The sequence below is a fragment of the Nicotiana tomentosiformis genome, chromosome 10, assembly GCF_000390325.3.
Source record: "Nicotiana tomentosiformis chromosome 10, ASM39032v3, whole genome shotgun sequence".
Classification (NCBI taxonomy): domain Eukaryota; kingdom Viridiplantae; phylum Streptophyta; class Magnoliopsida; order Solanales; family Solanaceae; genus Nicotiana; species Nicotiana tomentosiformis.
In genome coordinates, this window is record NC_090821.1 from 46,821,072 (window position 1) to 46,842,184 (window position 21,113).

The 21,113-nt window shown below is 36.6% G+C and overlaps 1 protein-coding gene across 1 annotated transcript; it reads left to right on the top strand.

Annotated features, from left to right (window-relative positions):
• The first annotated feature begins 4,957 nt into the window (after positions 1-4,957).
• Positions 4,958-8,393, top strand: LOC138900118 (uncharacterized). Its single transcript, XM_070186825.1, has 4 exons — positions 4,958-5,420; positions 6,130-6,329; positions 7,588-7,649; positions 8,237-8,393. Exons 1-4 carry the CDS (start codon positions 4,958-4,960, stop codon positions 8,391-8,393), a joined length of 882 nt encoding a protein of 293 aa, XP_070042926.1.
• Positions 8,394-21,113: the final 12,720 nt, after the last annotated feature.

Genomic DNA, 21,113 nt, shown 5'->3' on the forward strand with positions numbered 1-21,113 from the left:
TGGTTCTGTTGGCTCTGTTGGGTGATTTTGGACTTAGGAGCATGACCGGATTGTGATTTGGAGGTCTATAGTTGAATTAGGCTTGAAATAGCAAAAGTTGGAAATTTATAAGTTTGGCAGAGAGTGGACTTTGTTTTTACTGGGCTCAAATTGAAGTTCTGGGAGTTGGAGTAGGTACGTGGTATCATTTGCGACTTGTGTGCAAAATTTGAGGTCAATCGGACGTGATTTGATAGGTTTCGGCATCGTTTATAGAAGTTGGAATTTCCTTAGTTTCAATAGGCTTGAATTGGGGTGCGATTCGTGTTTTTGATGTTGTTTGATATGATTTGAGGGCACGACTAAGTTCGTATCATATTTTAGGACTTGTTGGTATAATTGGGTGAGGTCCCTTTACTGTTAAGAATAACTATATATAAAATAGAAAAGTTCTATGACAGAAAAAGATTAGATAGCATGACTGTTACAGTTATTTACTTATGTGCAATTGTTTGCTTATGTTAAGTTACTTGTATTGCTCATACCTTCAGTTCAGATTCAGAACAAAAAGATTAGTTTCTACGAGGTATTGTGATTGCTAGTTTATGTGCAATTTCTTATACTGCTCAGACTTTCAGTTTAGATTCAGATATTATGATCACATTCAGAAAAGGAAAAAGTAGCCACTCTCTCATAGCACACGGTGGATAGGGTTAGCAACCTCATGCTTGCATGTACTGTCGCGCTAAGATAGGTTGACCTTGATTGAGCTACACAATGTCCTCATCAATAGGTTGAGCTTAAGTGATCATAACCAGAGGCTCTACTAACGCGCTCGGATGGGCTGAGCTTGATTGAGCTACTCAATGGTCTCACATATGTGTTTTGAGTTTGAGTGAGCATAATCAGAGGCCCCAAGACAATTTTAGCAGTCTTTGTGGATGTTCCTAGATGCTCACATACACAAGCCACTATGGATATATCTTTTCAAAAAGTTATTTCTTTAAAAATAATTTAGTTTTCAGCTTCAATTTCAGATATCAGTTTTAGACTCAGCTTTTAGCTTTAGTTTCAGTTATAAGATACAGACTCGATTTTCAGCTTCAGCTTTTAATTGTTGGTTTATATTCAATTTCAGGTTTCAGAATATTCAGTTATGTTCATGTGAATTATCTGCTCTACTTGTTATATTTTATTTTATATATATATATATATATATATATATATATATATAATCTTCTATATAGGGGGTTTGCCAATGAGTGTCACGACCCAAAATTTCACCAAAGGCTGTGATGATGCTTAACGCGCTCGCTAGGCAAGCCAACACTCAATAATAATTATGAAAGTAGATTATTAAGTCTTTAACATATATATGATATCAATGACAATGTGGAATAAGTCTCAAACCAATATCATAAATGTATAAGTCTAAGACATGGTCTAAATACAATCACAACTATCTCACAAACGCCCAAAACCCGGTATCACATTATCACGAGCATCTATAAGAGTAAATAATCTCAACTGAATAACAATATCTGTCCAGAAAGGGAATAAACAGACAATGATAAATAAGTAGGAAGGGGAACTTCATGTGCTGCGGATCGAATCAAGTAAAGCAGTGTTACATCTCGCGTTTTCGAACGTTAAAGTTTCGTCGTAAGTTAATCGACGTAAGTTCGGGGATGAGATTATCTTGAGGTTATACGCATTTATGCTATTTATAACGAGCGATAAGTAAGTGTCATGAAGGATAAAGGGTAAACAAATCAAAGAAAATAAGTTTCATTGAAGGTTGTCGATTTGGGATAAAATACGGTCCGAGCTACAATACCCGACATTTATGGACTAATGCCATACAAGGTACCCCATGACCACGATAGTAGGATACGTAAAATGTATTAAAAGTGAGTAGTATTTTAAGTAAGTTGAGATAATTCTTAATTATATAGGTAAATAATTAATTATTGGGTAATTAATTAAAAAATGGGATAAGATTTAACCCCCAACGTGGCAATCATCCTTTACACTTAATTGACTAAGTATTAAAGATCGTAAGGTGTCACACTTTGAGAAAGAAGTGTGACAACAAGCTTAATTGTGGGGCCACCTAAGAAGAATTGAATAATAACTACAATGTCTTATGAAAGAATTCTCACAAACACTTTCTAGAACTTCATTAACATAATTTCTCTTCAAGCTTCTGTTAGGAATGACCATCTTAATCTCTTCAAAGTTCAACAAAACTTTCCATACCTTTTAACATCATGTTCTGAAGAGCTTAATTCAAGCTTCTCATAGTTACTCAAGGAGAGGTTCGGCCAAGATAATCTTTGCATAAGCAACGAGCTTTTCATACAACGTGTTCCGTGTTTTGTCGCAATTAACGTGTGTTAGAGGAGTGTCAAAAAAATCGATTCAGGTATGTTAAGGCTATCCCTTCTTTCTTTTGGCATGATCTATACGATACGAACGAAACGAGCAAATGCACAATTTTCATAAATGACTATTCATAGAAATATTAGGTGTGTCTATATTCTTAATTCTCCGTGTGAATTATTATTATATCTTCTGTTCATGGGTCTCAAAAAAATATGTATTGATAAAATTTATCCGACATGCATATTATTTTTATGACATTCTGAGAAAATCTTATTAACATATTTATTATGCATTTCATGCATTTATACATGTACATTGACCCATGACCAGATATCATTATATACGTGTATATTATATATGGGATATGGGAAAAGGTTATGGCATTATATACGCACCACCACCTGATCAGCTGGTATATGTTAATGATTTTGCCCACAGTGGCCGAGATGATATGATGGGATACCCTCAAAGGCTTGATGATGTTATGTACACCTATACCTATGCATGACACGACATTTACATGCATACGCATGACATTTTAAATGTTTCAGGATTTATATAGTTATTTAGACTTACAGGCAAAATTCTTTATTCCATGTTTCATCTATGTCTTCTATGTACTGATTTTCATGCCTTACATACTCAGTACATTATTCGTACTGACGCCCTATTTCCCGGGGCCTGCGTTTCATGCCTGTAGGTACAGGTAGACAAGCAGACGGTCCCCCTTCTTAGGATCCTTGATCAGCGAGAGTTAGCGTGCTCCACTTGATTCGGAGCTGCTTTTGATTTTGGCACGATATGCTTGTATACATATATGGGTATGACGTGGCTCAGTCCCGTCTTTGTACAGTTGTATTTATATTAGAGGTCTGTAGACAGTTATGTATAGTCGGATAGTATGCGACCTTGTTGGCTTCCATTTTTGGGTATATAGTTGTCTATAGCAGCCCAGCTGACTCGTCCCATTGTATTTCACATGTATATGTATATGTATCTTTTGGACAGGTTTCCCTCACGTATGTTATTCATGTTTATATCTTAAACGCATGCTTAAGGATGTTCGACATGTAGGATTCGGGCACCCGTCGCGGCCCTTCGTTTTGGGTCATGACAAAAGTGGTATCAGGGCAGTTCTGCACTAGGGTTGTCTACAGACCGTGTCTAGTAGAGTTTTGTTATGGGTGTGTTGTGCACCACACTTATAGACATGAGACTACAGGACATATAGGATGTTATCCTCTCTTTTTATATTAGATCGTACGATATAAAAATTCATGTTCCTAACGATATGTTATATTTTCACAATGCCTCCAAAGACTACAGCCGCCCAGAAGAGAAAGTCCGTGGTTGGCAAGACTACTACTCAAGCGCCACGAGTTACCAGGGCTCGGGGAGAGTCTCATAGTGAGATTCCATCTCAGACTTCACATACCCCGCCTACTCCAGAAGAGCTCCGAGGGGCACCAACTCCAGCACCCGCCCATGTTCGTTCAGTCCCTCAGCCAGATGCGCCGGGTCAGGAGATGAAAGATGTTATTCATCTGTTAACTCGATTAGTAGTTGCACAGGTTCGGTGTCAGAAAGTAAGTATTGGTCATGCAAATAGGTCCGTCAGTGTGAGGGTTCATGATTTCATTAATTTGGACCCTTCGATATTCACTGAGGCAGATCCAAATGAGGACCCTCGGTTATTTATCGATAGAATGCAGAGGACTTTGAGGGTAATTAAGGCCACTGCGACTGAGTTAGTTGAGCTAGCTTCCTATAGACTCCAAAATGTTGCAGTTAATTGGTACGAGTCTTGGAAATTGTCCAGAGGTGAGGATTCCCCTCCAGCAGTATGGCAGGAGTTTACAGAAGCTTTTCTTCATCATTATCTGCCACCAGAGCTTAGACGGGCCAGAGTTGATAGGTTCTTGACCCTTTGGCAGGGTAACATGAGTGTTCGAGAGTACAGTCTTCAGTTTGATTCGTTGGCTAGGTATGCTCCCACTAATGTATCTAAGATGGAGGATAGGGTTCATTGGTTCATGATGGGGTTAGAGCCGCACTTGCTTATCGATTGTATGTCGGTCTCACTTTATCCAGACATGGATATTTCTCGTATTCAGGTATATACTCAGGGTGTAGAGGAGCGTAACTAGAAGCAGAGGGCCGATCGTGAGCATGATAGGTCCCAGAATAAGAGAGCGAGGTCTTCGGGTCCTTCGGGTGAGTTTCGAGGTGGTCAGAGACAACAATACCCGAGGCATCTAGCCCAGCCATCAGCTAGCGCACCCCCTCAGTTGGGCGATAAGATATATGATCGTTCCTCATATTTGGGGCCTGGCCAGAAATCTAGGGCCTCAAGTTCTCAGTATAGGGGTGAGTCAAGTCAGATAAGGCCGCCCTTGCCACAATGTGCCCAGTGTGGTAAGCAGTATGTCGGGCAGTGTCGCATGAGGTTGGGTGTTTGTTATACTTGTGGTTATCCGGGCCACGTTATGAGGGATTGTCCGACGAGAGTTGATGCAAGCATAGCTCAGCCAGCGGGATCTGTAGCTAGTTCATCATCATCAGTACACCCCCCGGGCAAGGTTCACAAGCACAAATGAGTCGTGGTAGAGGCAGAGGCGGAGCATCTAGCTCGAGCGGTCCTCAGAACCGCATTTATGCGCTAGCAGGACGACATGATCAGGAGTCATCGCCTAATATTGTTATAGGTATATTATTAGTCTCCCCATATGATGTATATGCACTGATTGACCCGGGTTCCACTTTATCATATGTTACTCCGCCGGTTGCTAGTAAGTTTGGAATAAAACCTGAATTGGTTAAACCTTTTGAGGTGTATACACCTGTTGGGGACTTAGTGATAGCTAAGCGAGTATATAGAGGTTGTATAATAGTAGTTCATAGTCGATATACAGTAGCGGACCTAATTGAGTTAGATATGGTAGAATTTGATGTTATAATGGGTATGGATTGGTTGGCTTCTTGTCATGCCAACATTGATTGTAGATCAAAGATGGTCCGATTTCAGTTTCCAAGGGAGCCTGTTTTGGAGTGGAAAGGTAATACGGCGTCACCGAGAGGTAGATTTATTTCCTATCTCAAGGTAAGGAAGATGATCAGAAAGGGCTATATTTATCACTTAGTTCGGGTTCAGGATGTGAAAGTAGAGTCACCAACCATTCAATTTATCCCTATGGTTAATGAGTTTCCCGATGAGCTTCCGGGTCTTCCGCCAGAGCGAGAAATTGAGTTTGTTATTGACCTACTACCAGATACTCATCCAATATCTGTTCCTCCCTATAGAATGGCCCCCGCGGAGCTGAAAGAGTTGAAGGAACAACTAAAGCTTGCTTGAAAAAGGCTTTATCAGACCTAGTACATCACCGTGAGGAGCACCTATGTTATTTGTAAGCAAGAAAGATGGTTCCTTACGGATGTGTATTGATTATAGACAATTGAATAAGGTAATGATCAAGAATAAGTACCTGCTCCCGAGGATTGATGATTTATTTGATCAGTTGTAAGGTGCCATGTGTTTTTCAAAGATAAACTTGAGGTCCGGGTACCATCAGGTAAGGGTTAAGGAGGAAGATATTCCGAAGTCAGCATTCAGGACCAGATACGGGCACTTTGAGTTTCGTGTTATGTCGTTCGGTTTGACCAATGCCCCGGCAGTATTCATGGATTTGATGAACCGTGTGTTCAGGCCCATTTTAGATCTGTTCGTAATTGTATTTATTGATGATATATTGGTGTATTCTCATTCAGAGGCCGAGCATGCAGATCATTTGCGTACTGTGCTCAGAGTTCTACAAAAAGGGAAGTTGTATGCAAAATTCTCTAAATGTGAATTCTGGTTGAACTCTGTAGCTTTCCTTGGGCATATCATTTCGAGTGAAGTTATCCGGGTTGATACACAAAAGATTGAGGCAGTAAAGACTTGGCCTAGACCCACGACACCGACGGAGGTTTGTAGTTTTCTCGGTTTGGTAGGTTATTACAGGAGATTTGTAGAGGGATTTTCTTCCCTTTCAGCACCTTTGACAAAGTTGACTCAGAAGGGAGCAAAGTTTCAATGGACTGATGCTTGCAAACGGAGTTTCCAGGCATTAAAGGACAGATTGACTTCTGCACCAGTTCTAACGCTCCCAGAAGGGACCGATGGTTATGTTATCTATTGTAATGCTTCAGGCATTAGATTGGGTTGTGTGCTGATGCAGCATGGTAAGGTTGTAGTTTATGCTTCTAGACAACTAAGAAAGCACGAGAAGAATTACCCGACCCACGATTTAGAGTTAGCCGCAGTAATTCATGCAATAAAGATGTGGAGGCACTACTTGTATGGCATTCATGTTGATATCTATATGGATCATAAGAGCCTCCAGTATATCTTCAAGCAAAAGGAATTGAATTTACGTCAAAGGAGATGGTTGGAGCTACTTAAAGATTATGACGTTGATATTTTATACCATCCGGGGAAGGCAAACGTAGTAGCCGACGTCCTCAGCCGTAGATCTATGGGTAGCATGTCATATTTACAGCCAGAAAATAGGGGAATAGACCATGAGATTCATCAGCTAACTAGTCTTGGAGTTCGGTTACTGGACTCAGGTGATATTGGAATTACTATTCAGGATACGGCAACATCCTCTTTAGTAACTGAAGTAAAGGAATGCCAGTACGAGGATCATGTGTTAGTTCATTATAGGGATACCACCCCTCAGAAGGAGAAGACACCATTTGAAATCACAAAAGATGGGGTCCTCAGATATCGAGGGCGATTATGTGTCCCTAATGTTGTAGGGCTGCATCGGCAGGTTATGGGAGAAACTCACTATTCTCATTATTCTATCCATCCAGGAGGGACAAAGATGTATCATGATATCAGGGAAGTATATTGGTGGGGCGGAATGAAAAAGGATATAGCGGAGTTTGTTGCTCAGTGCCCTAACTGTCAGTAGGTCAAGATTGAGCATCAAAAACCCGGTGGATTATTGCAGGCTATGGAGATTTTGACTTGGAAATGGGAAGTAATCAATATGGATTTCAACGTAGGATTACCTCGTACTCAGCGTAAGTTCGATTCGATATGGGTGATTGTTGATAGGCTTACAAAGTTAGCCCATTTTCTGCCCGTTAGGACTACATATTCTGTAGAGGATTATGCAAGGCTTTATATTAAGGAAATAGTATGACTGCATGGTATCCCTGTATCTATTATCTCAGATAGAGGAGCTCAATTTACAGCCAACTTTTGGAGGTCCTTCCAAAAAGGATTGGGGACTCAGGTAAGTCTTAGTACATCATTTCATCCCCAAACAGACGGACAGGCTGAGCGTACTATACAGACACTTGAGGATATGTTACGAGCTTGTGTGATAGACTTCAAAGGTAGCTGGTATGATCATCTGCCGCTTATTGAGTTCAGATATAATAATAGCTACCATTTCAGTATTCAGATGGCTCCATATGAAGCTCTTTACGGATGGAAGTGTAGGTCACCTATAGGGTGGTTCGATATTGGGGAAACTACGTTAGTAGGACCAGAATTGGTACATCGGGCAGTCGAGAAAATTAAGCTTATACAGCAAAGGCTATTAGCAACTCAAAGCCGTCATAAGTCTTATGCGGATAATCGACGGTGAGACTTGGAGTTTCAGGTTGATGACTGGGTATTCCTAAAGGTATCACCGATGAAAGGTGTTATGAGGTTCGGTAAGAAAGGAAAACTTAGCCCTCGGTACATTGGACCATATAGGATCATACACAAGGTAGGCCAGGTAGCATATGAGTTAGACTTGCCTTCGGACTTGGAGTATGTACATCCAGTCTTTCATGTGTCTATGCTCCGTAAATGTATCGGGGATCCTTCCAGAATCGTGTCAGTTGGCGACGTTCAAGTCACAGAGCAGCTATCATATGAAGAAACTCCCATTGCTATATTAGACAGGCAGGTTCGGAAATTGATAACTAAAGACGTAGCTTCGGTAAAAGTACTTTGGAAAAACAACAATGTGGAAGAAATGACTTGAGAGGCCGAGGAAGACATGAAGTCTAGATATCCCTACTTATTTCCTCCTCCAGAGAAGGGTCCGACTGAGACATCACAACCTTAAGGTACGTGTATGGATTCTTGTGTTAATTATTGTCATTGGTCGTGTGAGGCCATTGTCGTTATTGATGATTGTGGTCCTATGTGGCATTAAATTATTGAGTTTCTACAGGAAGAGTTGGTAGTAGTATTGTTACAAAGGCGACTCTACCAAAGTTATATAGATCCCAGGGAATTAAACATTCGAGGACGAATGTTTCTGAGGGGGGAAGGATGTTACATCTCGCGTTTTCGTACGTTAAAGTTTCGTCGTAAGTTAATCGACGTAAGCTCGGGGATGAGATTATCTTGAGATTATATGTATTTATGCTATTTATAACGAGTGATAAGTAAGTGCCGTGAAGGATAAAGGGTAAACGAATCAAAGAAAATGTGTTTCGTTGAAGATTGTCAATTTGGGATAAAATACGGTCCGAGCTACAATAACCGGCATTTATGGACTAATGCCATACAAGGTACCCCACAACCACGATAGTAGGATACGTAAAGTATATTAAAAGTGAGTAGTATTTTAAGTAAGTTGAGATAATTCTTAATTATATGGGTAATTAATTAATTATTGGGTAATTAATTAAAAAGTAGGATAAGATTTAACCAAGATTTAACCCCCAACGTGGCAATCATCCTTTACACTTAATTGACTAAGCATTAAAGATTGTAAGGTGTCACACTTTGAGAAAGAAGTGTGACACCAAGCTTAATTATGGGGCCACCTAAAAAGCGTTGAATAATAACTACAATGTCTTATGAAAGAATTCTCACAAACACTTTCCATAACTTCATTAACGTAATTTCTCTTAAAGCTTCTGTTAGGAATGACCATCTTAATCTCTTCAAAGTTCAACAAAACTTTCCATACCTTTTAACGTCATGTTCTGAAGAGCTTAATTCAAGCTTCTCATAGTTACTCAAGGAGAGGTTCAGCCAAGATAATCTTTGCATAAGCAACGAGCTTTTCATACAACGTGTTTCATGTTTTGTCGCAATTAACGTGTGTTAGAGGAATGTCAAAAAAATCAACTCAGGTATGTTAAGGCTATCCCTTCTTTCTTTTGGCATGATCTATACGATACGAACGAAATGAGCAAATGCACAATTTTCATAAATGACTATTCATAGAAATATTAGGGGTGTCTATATTCTTGATTCCTCATGTGAATTATTATTATATCTTCTGTTCATGGGTCTCAGAAAAATACGTATTGATAAAATTTATCCGACAGGCATATTATTTTTATGACATTCCGAGAAAATCTTATTAACGTATTTCTTATGCATTTCATGCATTTATACATGTACATTGACCCATGACCAGATGGCATTATATACGCGTATATTATATGTATGTGGGATATGGTAAAAGGTTATGGCGTTATATACGCACCACCACCTGATCAGCTGGTATATGTTGATAATTTTGCCCACAGTGGCCGAGATGATATGATGGGATGCCCTCAGAGGCTTGATGATGTTATGTACACCTATACCTATACATGACACGACATTTACACGCATGTGCATAACATTTTAAAAGTTTCGGGATTTATAAAGTTATTTAGACTTACAGGCGGAATTCTTTATTCCATATTTCATCTATGTCTTCTATGTACTGATTTTCATGCCTTACATACTCAGTACATTATTCGTACTGACGCCCTATTTCCTGGGGCCTGCGTTTCATGCCCGCATGTACAGGTAGACAAGCAGACGGTCCCCCTTCTTAGGATCCTTGATCAACGAAAGTTAGCGTGCTCCACTTGATCCGAAGTTGCTTTTGATTTTGGCACGATATGCTTGTATACATATATGGGTATGACGTGGCTCAGTCCTGTCTTTGTACAGTTGTATTTCTATTAGAGGTCTATAGACAGTTATGTATAGTCGGATAGTATGCGGCCTTGTTGGCTTCCAGTTTTGGGTATATAGCTGTCTATAGTAGCCCTGCCGGCTCGTCCCACTATATTCCGCATGCATATGTATATGTATCTTTTGGACAGGTTTTTCTCACGTATGTTATTCATGTTTATATCTTAAACGCATGCTTAAGGATGTTCGACAAGTAGGATTCGGGCACCCGTCGCGGCCTTTCGATTTGGGTCGTGACAAGAAGTTCACCACAGAGTCTCCAAATATGCTCCTACTCAAGTGAATGGGACCACTAGTACATGCCTCAGAACATGCACAAAAATATACAGAAGTTTAGTATGAGTACAAAACTATGGTACTCAATAAGTATCAAGTCTAGCCCCGAAGAAGTAGTAGCGAAGGATATGTCGACATTGACACTTACTAATAATCCAATAATTAAGTGAAAGCATAAATAAGATACGGAAGAAGGCATAGTATCATCAAGTAGGTTCAAAAGCTAGAAATACCTAACATATGAAATTTACGCACGCTTTGCAAATAGAGAAGATCAAATAAGATATCAATGCCTCAATCCTCGCATAAAGACATATGATGTATACCAAGCGACATTTATATAAAAAACTATTGCATGAGTTCAAGATATTTATATATGCATTCTCAGGATCCATTCTCAATATCTCATATCACAAATCCATGTGTCCGACACGGGCCACATGTCCAAACTAAGCACCAAATGTGTGTATCTACACTCACAAGGCCCAAAGTAACATGGATAATCACCTGACCCCAGAGAGATTGATCCATATCCAAGCGTTGATTATTTTGTAATCAATGATCAATAACTAATAATCAATATCCTCTCATAGTGTCCTTGGTGCCAACATCTTCAACTTTTCTCAATATCCAACTCTACAAGTCATGCATATATGTATAAACTAATAAAATTAAAAGGCAACAGAATATAATAATAAAAATTTGAATAAAAGCTCACATGATTAAAAGATGGTTATAGCTATTCATGTAATTCAATTTATCACAACATGTCAATAAGGTATCTCATCATTCAAAAATCTAATCATAATATTTAACATGAGTAAAATTAAGCCATGTAATTATTAAGTTGTGAATGAATTAGACAAGTATATGGATATGGCTCAATAAGAAAGCTCTACTTGGTAATATAATCTTTTATACCCAATTTAATAAGTCATAACTTTAACCATGCTTCTAAATCATAATTATGAGTCATCGCGTAGTCATAGAATCAATGAAATATGGATAATAATTTCACATAGTCCAAACAAGGCATATCATAAGTCAAACTCTACTAGATATGGTCATAACATAGCTACGCATATAAGCTCGCCACCTTGCATATACGTGGCTCCTAAGTCAAACAACAAGTAGCAAATAGATTACCTATGAAAAAATTCCCCCTTACAAGGATAAACAAGAGACTTACCTCTTCCTGGCTAGTTTTAATCAACAACAACTGCCTTTTCTTTTAAATTCAACTCCGAATTACTCGAATCTAGTCAAATATACTCAACAACATCAAACAAAGCTATAGAAATCAATTTCAAACAATAAAGCTTCAATCTCTAATCAAATCCCATAAATTCAACAAAAATCAACTCAAGCCTATATCATCAGAACCGGGGTCTTGGGTTAGATCCCGATTGCTAATAACCCCATGAGTCCAACTATATAATTAGATTATAAAATCGAGTCCAAATCGATATCCAAATCTTCAAATTATACTCTCTTAGGTTATATATAACCCCCCCCCCCCCCCAATTTCACTTTAAAATTCTATATTTTAATTATAAAAATTTATAAAAAATCAAGATATATAATTAAATCCACGTAGAAATTACTTACCCTCAAAGTTGTAATGAAAATCTCGTCCAAAATCGCCTTTTTCCCAAGCTCTAAAACTCAAAATTAAAGAAAATGAGTCAAAACTCGAAATACAACCCATGTTAGGAATTCTTGCATATGCAGATGATTCACGTCCAATCCGCACTCAATAGTGAGTGGAAATGGTCGTTGGAAGAATAGTACCCAACAAGAGTCGTGGTCGATTTTCACATGGAGTTTAATATGGGTGTTAGGGTGTACACTTGATGAGAGTAAATAAAATAGCTCAATTGTGCTTCCAAACAAGCGATTTTGTTTTCTACCTCTAAATTAACACTAACAATTGTAAACTAATGAGAAGAAACTAGAAAGCAAGTAATTATTTTTGGTTATTTTTATCAAATGGGTAAAAGGCCTAGGGATGTGACCTTCACCTAGGTGTTCGCCTAATGGGTTAAGTACGTTAACACTTATTTTATTGATCGGGGTATATTATAGCTCTCAACTCTAAGCTACCCACGCAATACCTCTCAGTCATAGAGTAATTTTGCCCAATTTGGCTTTCTCAAGCCCAAATGGGTACCAAGCTAAATAGTTGATATGAGCTCAAGTCGGGTTTTTCCTATCTCTAGTTCAAACCCTTTAATTAGTCTAGTCAAATCTTCAACTAGCCCAATTTTTTGTTAGCCAAGTTTTCCTAGACTAGGTTCCTCTTTCTCAAGTAAAGACCAAGTCAAAAAGGCATGAATCAATGTTTGTGATCATTAATTCTAAAATTAAAGCATGAACAACGCTAAATAACAAACACTCAATTATAAATAAGCATTAAATTAAATACCCATAAGGTTTATACACTATATTTGGGTCACAACCCTAGTACAAATCTAGCTACTCATAGTGAAAAATGAAGAAAACAAACAAGAAATACTAATTAAACCCATAATATAAAATTAAAATGATAAACTATAATGTTTTTATCCCAAAATGATCACAAATTTCCTAAAATGGAAAACTACAACAGCTACAGCTGAGAGAACTTCAAAACTTGACCTAAAAATGTGATTCCTGTCTATTTATAATTGCCCAAAATTCGCTGACAAAAATACCCTCGGGGAGGTTCTGCGGCCGCACAATTCCATGTGTGATCTGCACATTGCTTGAGTTTGCAGGAGACTGGATTCTGCAACCGCACAATTTGGTCTGCGGCTGCAATTCAGCTTCTGCAACCGCACAATTCATGTGCGGTCCGCACTTCAGGCAAGGCTTCAATTTTGGTCATTTGGACACTCTCTGAACTTTTTGAATTCTTGTCAATGCGGACCATGGTCTATGGCCCCACAAATTGTGTGCGGTCTGTATTTCTGCTTCAATTACTTCTGGGCTTCTTCATCAGTTCTGCGGCCGCAGAGAGAATTCTGTGGTATGCACTTGCTTCTGCGGACCACACTTCTAATATGATACGCCCCTTCTTGCCTTGTGAGTCGGAACACTCTTTTTTGAGTCGGATTTCTTTATAAGAGCCCAAATTTCCAATATTCCTACAATTTGCATACTTTCATTAGTTTTGAAAACATAAATCAATACTTTCAGACTAAAACAAAAGTAAAAAAGGTACTAATAAGTGGTAAAAATCAACACTTATCAGCATACACTTAGTCGCATGTGCGAGCTCGCTTTTGCGATAAATCCAGCGCTTTAGAACATCTCCAGCCAAGGAACCAACCTCGCATCTGTGATCTAAACTCTGCAGATGCGGAATCACAGGTGCGACCATATCCTCGCATCTGCGACTTCCATAGACCTGGCCAAACCTCACATTTGCGACTCATCTTTCGTAGATGTGGCTTTACATGTGTGATAAAATCCTCCGCAAGTGCGACCATCCCCAACTTGACCTCCTGTCATATTTGCGCAGAATGCACCACAGATGCGACCATCGCACCTGCCCACATACCATCCCAAGTGCGGTGTATCAAATACCAGCAAACTCCAGCCACATCAATATAGTTCAAATGGGTCCGAAATCATCCCAAAACACACCTGAGCCTCACAAGCTCCTGCTAATCATACTAACAAGTCTGAATACCTTATTCAAACTTATTCTAAAGCTCAAAATATTAAAAATAACAACAAAACCATGAGTCGAAGATCAAATCCATCTCTTAACTTCCCAACTTTCCAATTTCGCCGAATGCGTTAGAATCATACTTAAATATTTCGGATTATAACCAAACTTCGCACACAAGTTTCATTCAACCAAATGAACCTGTCCAAATTTTCGGATCACTAATCGGAATCTAATAACATCAAGGTTAACTACCAGTCAAACCTATGAACCCTCCAATTCTTCAAATTGCGAACTTTCGACATATAGAGTCAAAATCTACTAGGAACATCCAAAATCAAATTCAAACATTCGCCCAAGTCCAAAATCACTATACGAATCTATTGAAATCATCAAATCTCGATTCCGATGTCGTTTACTCAAAAGCTAACTCTTGGTTAACTCTTACAACTTAAGCTTCTAAAAATAAAATCTAAGTGTTCCAATTTATTCCCAAACCTTCCCGAAACCTAACCAATTATCCCTGCAAGTTACAAAATATCAAACAAATATACATGAAGTATCAAATAGGAGAATGGGTCCTAATACTCAAAACGACCAACAGAGTCATTACAATGAGATTTTCTGGGTATCCTTGGAGATGCTTAGTCTGTCTAGGCCTACCACGTCGTGTGGCAGGTGTTGAGCATGAAATTGACAAAGTTCGTGGCTAGAAGCAAGCTTTCTAGACTCAGAGTTCAGGCTCAGTTGATTCATTCCAGCCATACCGGATCTCTTCAGGCTTTCATTTTTTATAGACATTTATATTATTCTCGGGAAATATCCTAAAGTTTCATGTGTTCCTATTTCAGCAGAGGTTAATGACTTGACTAGTGGGTTTAGCTTTGTCGGTTTTTTATCATTTAAATCATTATTCATTTTTACGGGCAATTTGCTCGGTGCTTGAGTGATTATTAGCCAATTAGAATAGGATTCTCTCTACATGTAAAATAGGTTGAGTGCCATCACATTTCGCTCCAATTTTCGGGGCGTGACGCCATCCATTTTACATTGGAACTTTGTTAATAACAAGTATAAGTATAAGATAATTTGCTAACGATAAGGAGACGATGAATAAACCGAAAGTCAAATGGAGGTCAATGTCGCTCCGATTCAAACAGCACAAAACCAAATTTGGATATTTTCTCTTGTATAAGGCATGATTAGAGATAAAATTAGTCTTTAAATTATGGATCCTCCTCCAGTAATGTTTACATGTACCAAAAAATTGTAAGTTGGAGACCGCTGCTGGCACCTAGGCTAGTCTTGTTGCCTAATAGACATGTAACCTCTTATTCAAGGAAACAGGACGCGCAATCCTCAATATATTAGGCAGCCCCTATTATTGTAGGACACTATAGTTTTCTTTTGGTCCTGTTCTCTCGGTGCATAGCAAATCCACTTTTCTAAGAGGCAAGGCACCCCCTTTTGGACTTTGGACAATTGATATATATGCTTGAAGATAAAGAAAAGTCAGTATTTGATGTTGAAGTTCAAATTGTGTATTGCGTTTGACATGTATTCCTTAATTACGCTTTTAACGCCCAATTCTTTTTTTCAACTTAAAATTCAAATAATGAATAAAACTATAAATAAGTGCTAATTTACAAATAGTGTATATCCAATTATTGTAGGACAATATAGTTTTATTTGGTCTTGTTCTCTGGAACCATAGCAAATTCACTTTTCTAAGTGGAAATCTCTTTTGGAGTTTGGATAATTAATATATTCTTGAAGATGAAAAAAGTCGGTACTTGATATTGAAGTTGAAAAGAAATTAAAATTGTATGCGAATATGTATTTTACATTTAAGAAAAATTAAAATTTTGTGAGAAAAAATTATTATTTCACTGAAAATACTCTTTAAATAAGTTTTTAAACTTCTAACTTTCCTTTTCGAGTTAAATTTTAAAGTAATAGTAATGAACAAAATAATAAATAAACGTTAAGTACGTTACTAGTAGTGTACACACAAAGGCCGACTTAATGATTATCCAAGACCAATCATCGTCTTTCTTTTCGTTTTCTTCGGGACCGCGGGTGGGTAGGAGGGCGAGATTTGGTCAAGAAAACATGTGTACGTGAGCTCATGTGATTTGATATTTGATTTATTTGTAGATTTTCACGTCAAGTTCATTGACAGCTAGCTAAGTTCGTATCCTTTAATGAAAGAGTCCTACCAATTATTTTCTATCTCAGCATCTATTCATCAAAATTTTACTTACCAAATAGACCAGATTATTTTCTTTTATGATTTATATTAATTATTGTAATTGATAGAATACACAATTGATGCTTCTTTCTTAAAGTTGTTATAAAAAGTAAAGAGAAAGAGCTATCGAGACAGGGGTTGTAGGAAATTTTAACATTTCAAGATCAAATGGAAGATTAAAAAAAGTTTTATGAAATATTCTGTATTCACGTAGGATTTAGAGAAAGGTGACGCCCAAAAAGATATACTCCATATAGATTGTAGGCAACTTACCTAACATGAGGATAAGTAGCTGGTTCCATAATTCAAACACATGACTTATAGGTCTATACAAACAAAAATTATATAATTAAGAAAAATCAGCTTCTTGAGTCGGGTATCTATCGGAAACAGTTTCTCTACTACTCCGAAGTAGGAGTAAGGTCTGCGTACACACTATCCTCCTCAAACTTCATTTGTGTGATTACAAATGTTCATAGAAACATCTTAAAATGAGCGAACTTATCTGATTTTCCTAAAACGAAAGAGAAAGAGCATATATAGTTAAGATCGAAATCCATGGCTTTAGCAGAAATTATTTTATTTCCTCTCTTTTGTTACGTTTTCTCTTCTTTAGAAGAAATAAAATCTTTTGGTGGAAAAAAGAAAGGAAAGACATTTTTTATTTTTAATTTGGTACTCCGACCCTCTTATTTCCCAAGAGGAAACTTAATTTATTTTATTTTAATGTTGGTTGTCATCACACGAACTAACCTTTTGACAATTATTTTAAACAATGGGCATCCACTATATCTTTTTCCACCAATACAGTTCATATAACTTTTCAATAATATATCACCAACTGAAATATATGAAAGAAAGAAGAAAAGGAATAGAAGCAGATAACATCCAAGTTCCAAGACTTTTATGGACAAATAAAAAATCCTTTCAAAGAGAAAAGTAGACTAACTTAGTAGTCAATTATATATGGCCAACTTAAAAACGAGACATCGACGCCTCTTAAATCTTGAAGAAAAATCATACTTGTATAGTTGTATGTTTGTTTTCCATTATGGGGACAAAATATATACAAATAGTTAGGTAAAACATAACATATCTTACTAGTCAAATTGGCTCGTGTGTTCATGACAGCTCTCCAAATATATTGCTCCTTGTTTGGTCAACTCCATGCCAATTTATACTTTCTACCCAATCATCTTGTTTAGTTTTGATTGATTTAGTTTCTTGAAGAATAATTTTTTTAATGATTTTTTTTGAATTATAATTATACAAAAAAGTTGTGTCTTTCAATCAGTTTTTTCAAAATATATTTTTGAAAAATTCTGGATTTTATTGTGTTATGAATTTGGCCTCGGTGATGGACCCATTTGAGAACTTGTCATATTATATTTTGGACCCTGATTAAAAGAAACATGTGTATTGTGGGAAGATGACTCTGTATATCACCGACAAAGGTTGTGGTGAAGTGTTAATTGTTCCTTCATTATTAATCAGAGGTCTTGGGCTCAAGCCTTGGATATGAAGTCATCTTTGTTAGGGAACGCTTTACCCCTAATGTGGGACTTCTCAGCAAATGGATCGGATTTAGTCGAGCCCCAATATGATTACCGGATATCGGGTGGAAACTCCCCCCCAAAAAAAAAGAGACTCTATATATCCAAGAGGAGATGTTTCACTAAGATTTATGCAAGAATTTTATGTTTTTTTTTAAAATTTTAACTTAGAGTAAATATGGAATATTTATCCCTTCTTTGTTTATCTTTTCATTTATGAACTCTGTTGCAAGAAAGGAGATGAACTCTTCTATTGGTGTAAATTATATTTCTCCATTTTAATAGAACCCCCCTCATTACATATTGTTACTTATCTTTGGCACATATTTTATTCGACTTTAAACGACCAAATATTTGTTTTCAATCCAAATGCTGTTGATATTTGAATTTTATTTATAAGAATAAAAATAAACGGACCTAAATAAATGTAGCCGGCAACTTTTAGAAAAAGGAAAGAGAAAAAGGAACAAATTCAAGCGTGGGCTGGGGCATAAACTAATGACGATAATCTGATGCAAATTATTTATTAGTGTTGCTTAATGTCGAGATCATGAATCTGGGGGATCTGTAATAAAATATAAAATTTAATTATTGATTATCTAATCTTAGGTCATTAGTTGCTTCGACCATGTTTTAAGATCGAGATGGAAAATTAATACATTATTTTATGCCTAAATATTGATGATCATAATACAAAACCAGAAGACAGTTGTTGACATAATTTGTGGTCGGTAGCTCGTCACTAATCACAAGATTATTTAATTTTTTTTATGTATTTTTGCTTTGCCCCCAAGTAGGTATGTATAACATTGAAAATAACAAATAAAAAAAATAATGGAAAAACAGTTATTAAAATTGTCGTGGTTTAGTTTCTTATAGCATATGGAGTCCACTTTTAAATATATAGATGGTGTAATTTTATGGTCTAAAAAAAGTACTTAGGAAATTTGTAGATTGGAATTTGGAAGTATGTTTTTTCGTTGAGCAAGACGAAGGACAAAGGAAAATAAGCTTCAGAAAATTAAAAGTTTTTATGGTCTAACTTTCTTCTCGAAAAAAGTATTTGAGAGCATTGTTTTAAAAGACGTTTTCGGAGCGAGCCCCGGGGCGAGGCGTACCAAAAACGTCTCGGGGCAATGGTGTGAGGCAAAAGTCTTAAGAGGCGTACGCCGAGCAATTTGGAGCGTACGCCCAAGTGTTCGGGGCGCATTGTTTTAGTGAAGAGTAAGCTCTAGAGACTTTTTCAAATTAAAACAAAAATTGTTGAATAAGTTTTTCATATAATACCCAAATTCTCAAAAGTCAGTTTGGTAATTGCTCAAAAGGTTTAAAAGGAACTCAAAAGTATTAAATTTAAAAGTCAAGACCTTTTTTATTGATTGAAACCCTAATTCACGGTCTTTCCTAATTTTTTATCTTGTCCGCTAGTCTGCTAATATCTCCCAAACGCAACGAATATTTAATTTTTTTATAAATACAAAGAGAACTATATTCGTCTTCATAGCAGCAAGTTCAAAGTTCAAATTGCAGGTTAATCATCCTTTTTGTTCCTCCATATAGAAAACTTTATTCTTTTAGACTCAAATTACTTGTGCTTGTAAGTAGCGTATAATAGATTGTTTTGATTAGTTTTTTGTGAGGATATATTTCACATATTTATAATTTTCTTCAATTTTTACCTGTTTATAAATATTTACTGTCATTATATTATTTTATAAAATATTAAAAATTAAATACCTATGGGCATAAGCCCCATCCCTCGGGGCTTATGCCTCGCTGAAACATATGTAAAATGCCTCGCCTTACGCCCACGCCTTTTAAAACACTGTTTGAGAGTGCTCTTTATAATTTTAGCTGATCAAAATTCACAGTTTATGAATTTAAAAAATAGGAAACACATTCACTCTTTTGTTTTATTGTTAGAGTTTGTGAATACAACTATTTCAAGGGCGTGATGTGATGATGCATGCATGTTTTAGATTTATGTTTTTACTTGATTTTGCTATTCTAAATTTGTCTTTCCTTGTATGAGCCGATTTGTTTAAAAACAACTATTTCAGCTAAAATTAGTTACTGATATATATATTTATATAGCAGATTTTAATTCACAGACACTAAAATAACAAAAGAAATAAACTAAAACTTCAAGGCCAAATGATATTTTTTTTTTTTTCCTTTTCCATGTTTCTGGTCTACTTTAAGTTTTGATCTCCAATACTTCAAGTAAGATAAATATTGAATTACACGTCTTTTTCTAGCCAAGATAAGAGTAGAATTTCAAGAATAAATTCAACAAAGTTGATGGGGGAAAGATGGTAAAAGTAGAAACGTGGAAACAATGGAAAGAAAGGAAAAGATGAAAAAGAAGTAGGAGGAAAAGGTAAGAAAATTAAACTCAAGAAAGAAAAAGAGAGTTCATTGCATGTGATTCATCACTTAATCAGTAAATGTAATACTACCATAAGATTTAGTAAATGTAAGTTATTATCAAATCTACTTTTCTTTCTATTTGTGCATTTATTATAAGCACTACCATAAATCATATAGGAGTAGCTAGAAACTATTACTCCCTCCGTTCATTTTTACTTGTCCACTATGAACTTTGCACACCCCTTAAGAAATAATAAATGAAGTGTATAATACTACCATGATACCCATATTAATTGATGCATATTTTTAATGGATTTGAGAAAATAATTTGAAATGAATAATTAATACTATGGGTATAACATGAAAAAAGAAATTATAAATGTGACAATTTCTCTTGATATGCTAAAAGTGAAAATCTATTTTTAAAATACTGGACAAATAAAAGTGAATGAATGGAGTACTGTTAGGTAAAATAAAATCGTTAAAACTATCACTTTCATGAACGTCAACTAAGCTTACATCAGATCTCATGTTAAATGCATAAATTACCACTCCAGAAAATAACAAAAACACAATGAATGCAAGTTTATAATAATGGAAAAAAGCAACAAATATTATCATTTGTCTTCTACTCCCTCCATCCACTTTTAATTGGCACTACTAAAAATAAAA

Excerpts from the sequence above, each read along its gene's own strand:
- LOC138900118 (XM_070186825.1), top strand. The coding sequence starts at position 4,958 with ATGAGTCGTGGTAGAGGCAGAGGCGGAGCATCTAGCTCGAGCGGTCCT. Across the intron at positions 6,330-7,587 it reads GACCCACGACACCGACGGAG|ATAGAGGAGCTCAATTTACA; the intron begins GTTTGTAGTTTT and ends CTATTATCTCAG. Across the intron at positions 7,650-8,236 it reads AAAAAGGATTGGGGACTCAG|AATCGTGTCAGTTGGCGACG; the intron begins GTAAGTCTTAGT and ends GGATCCTTCCAG.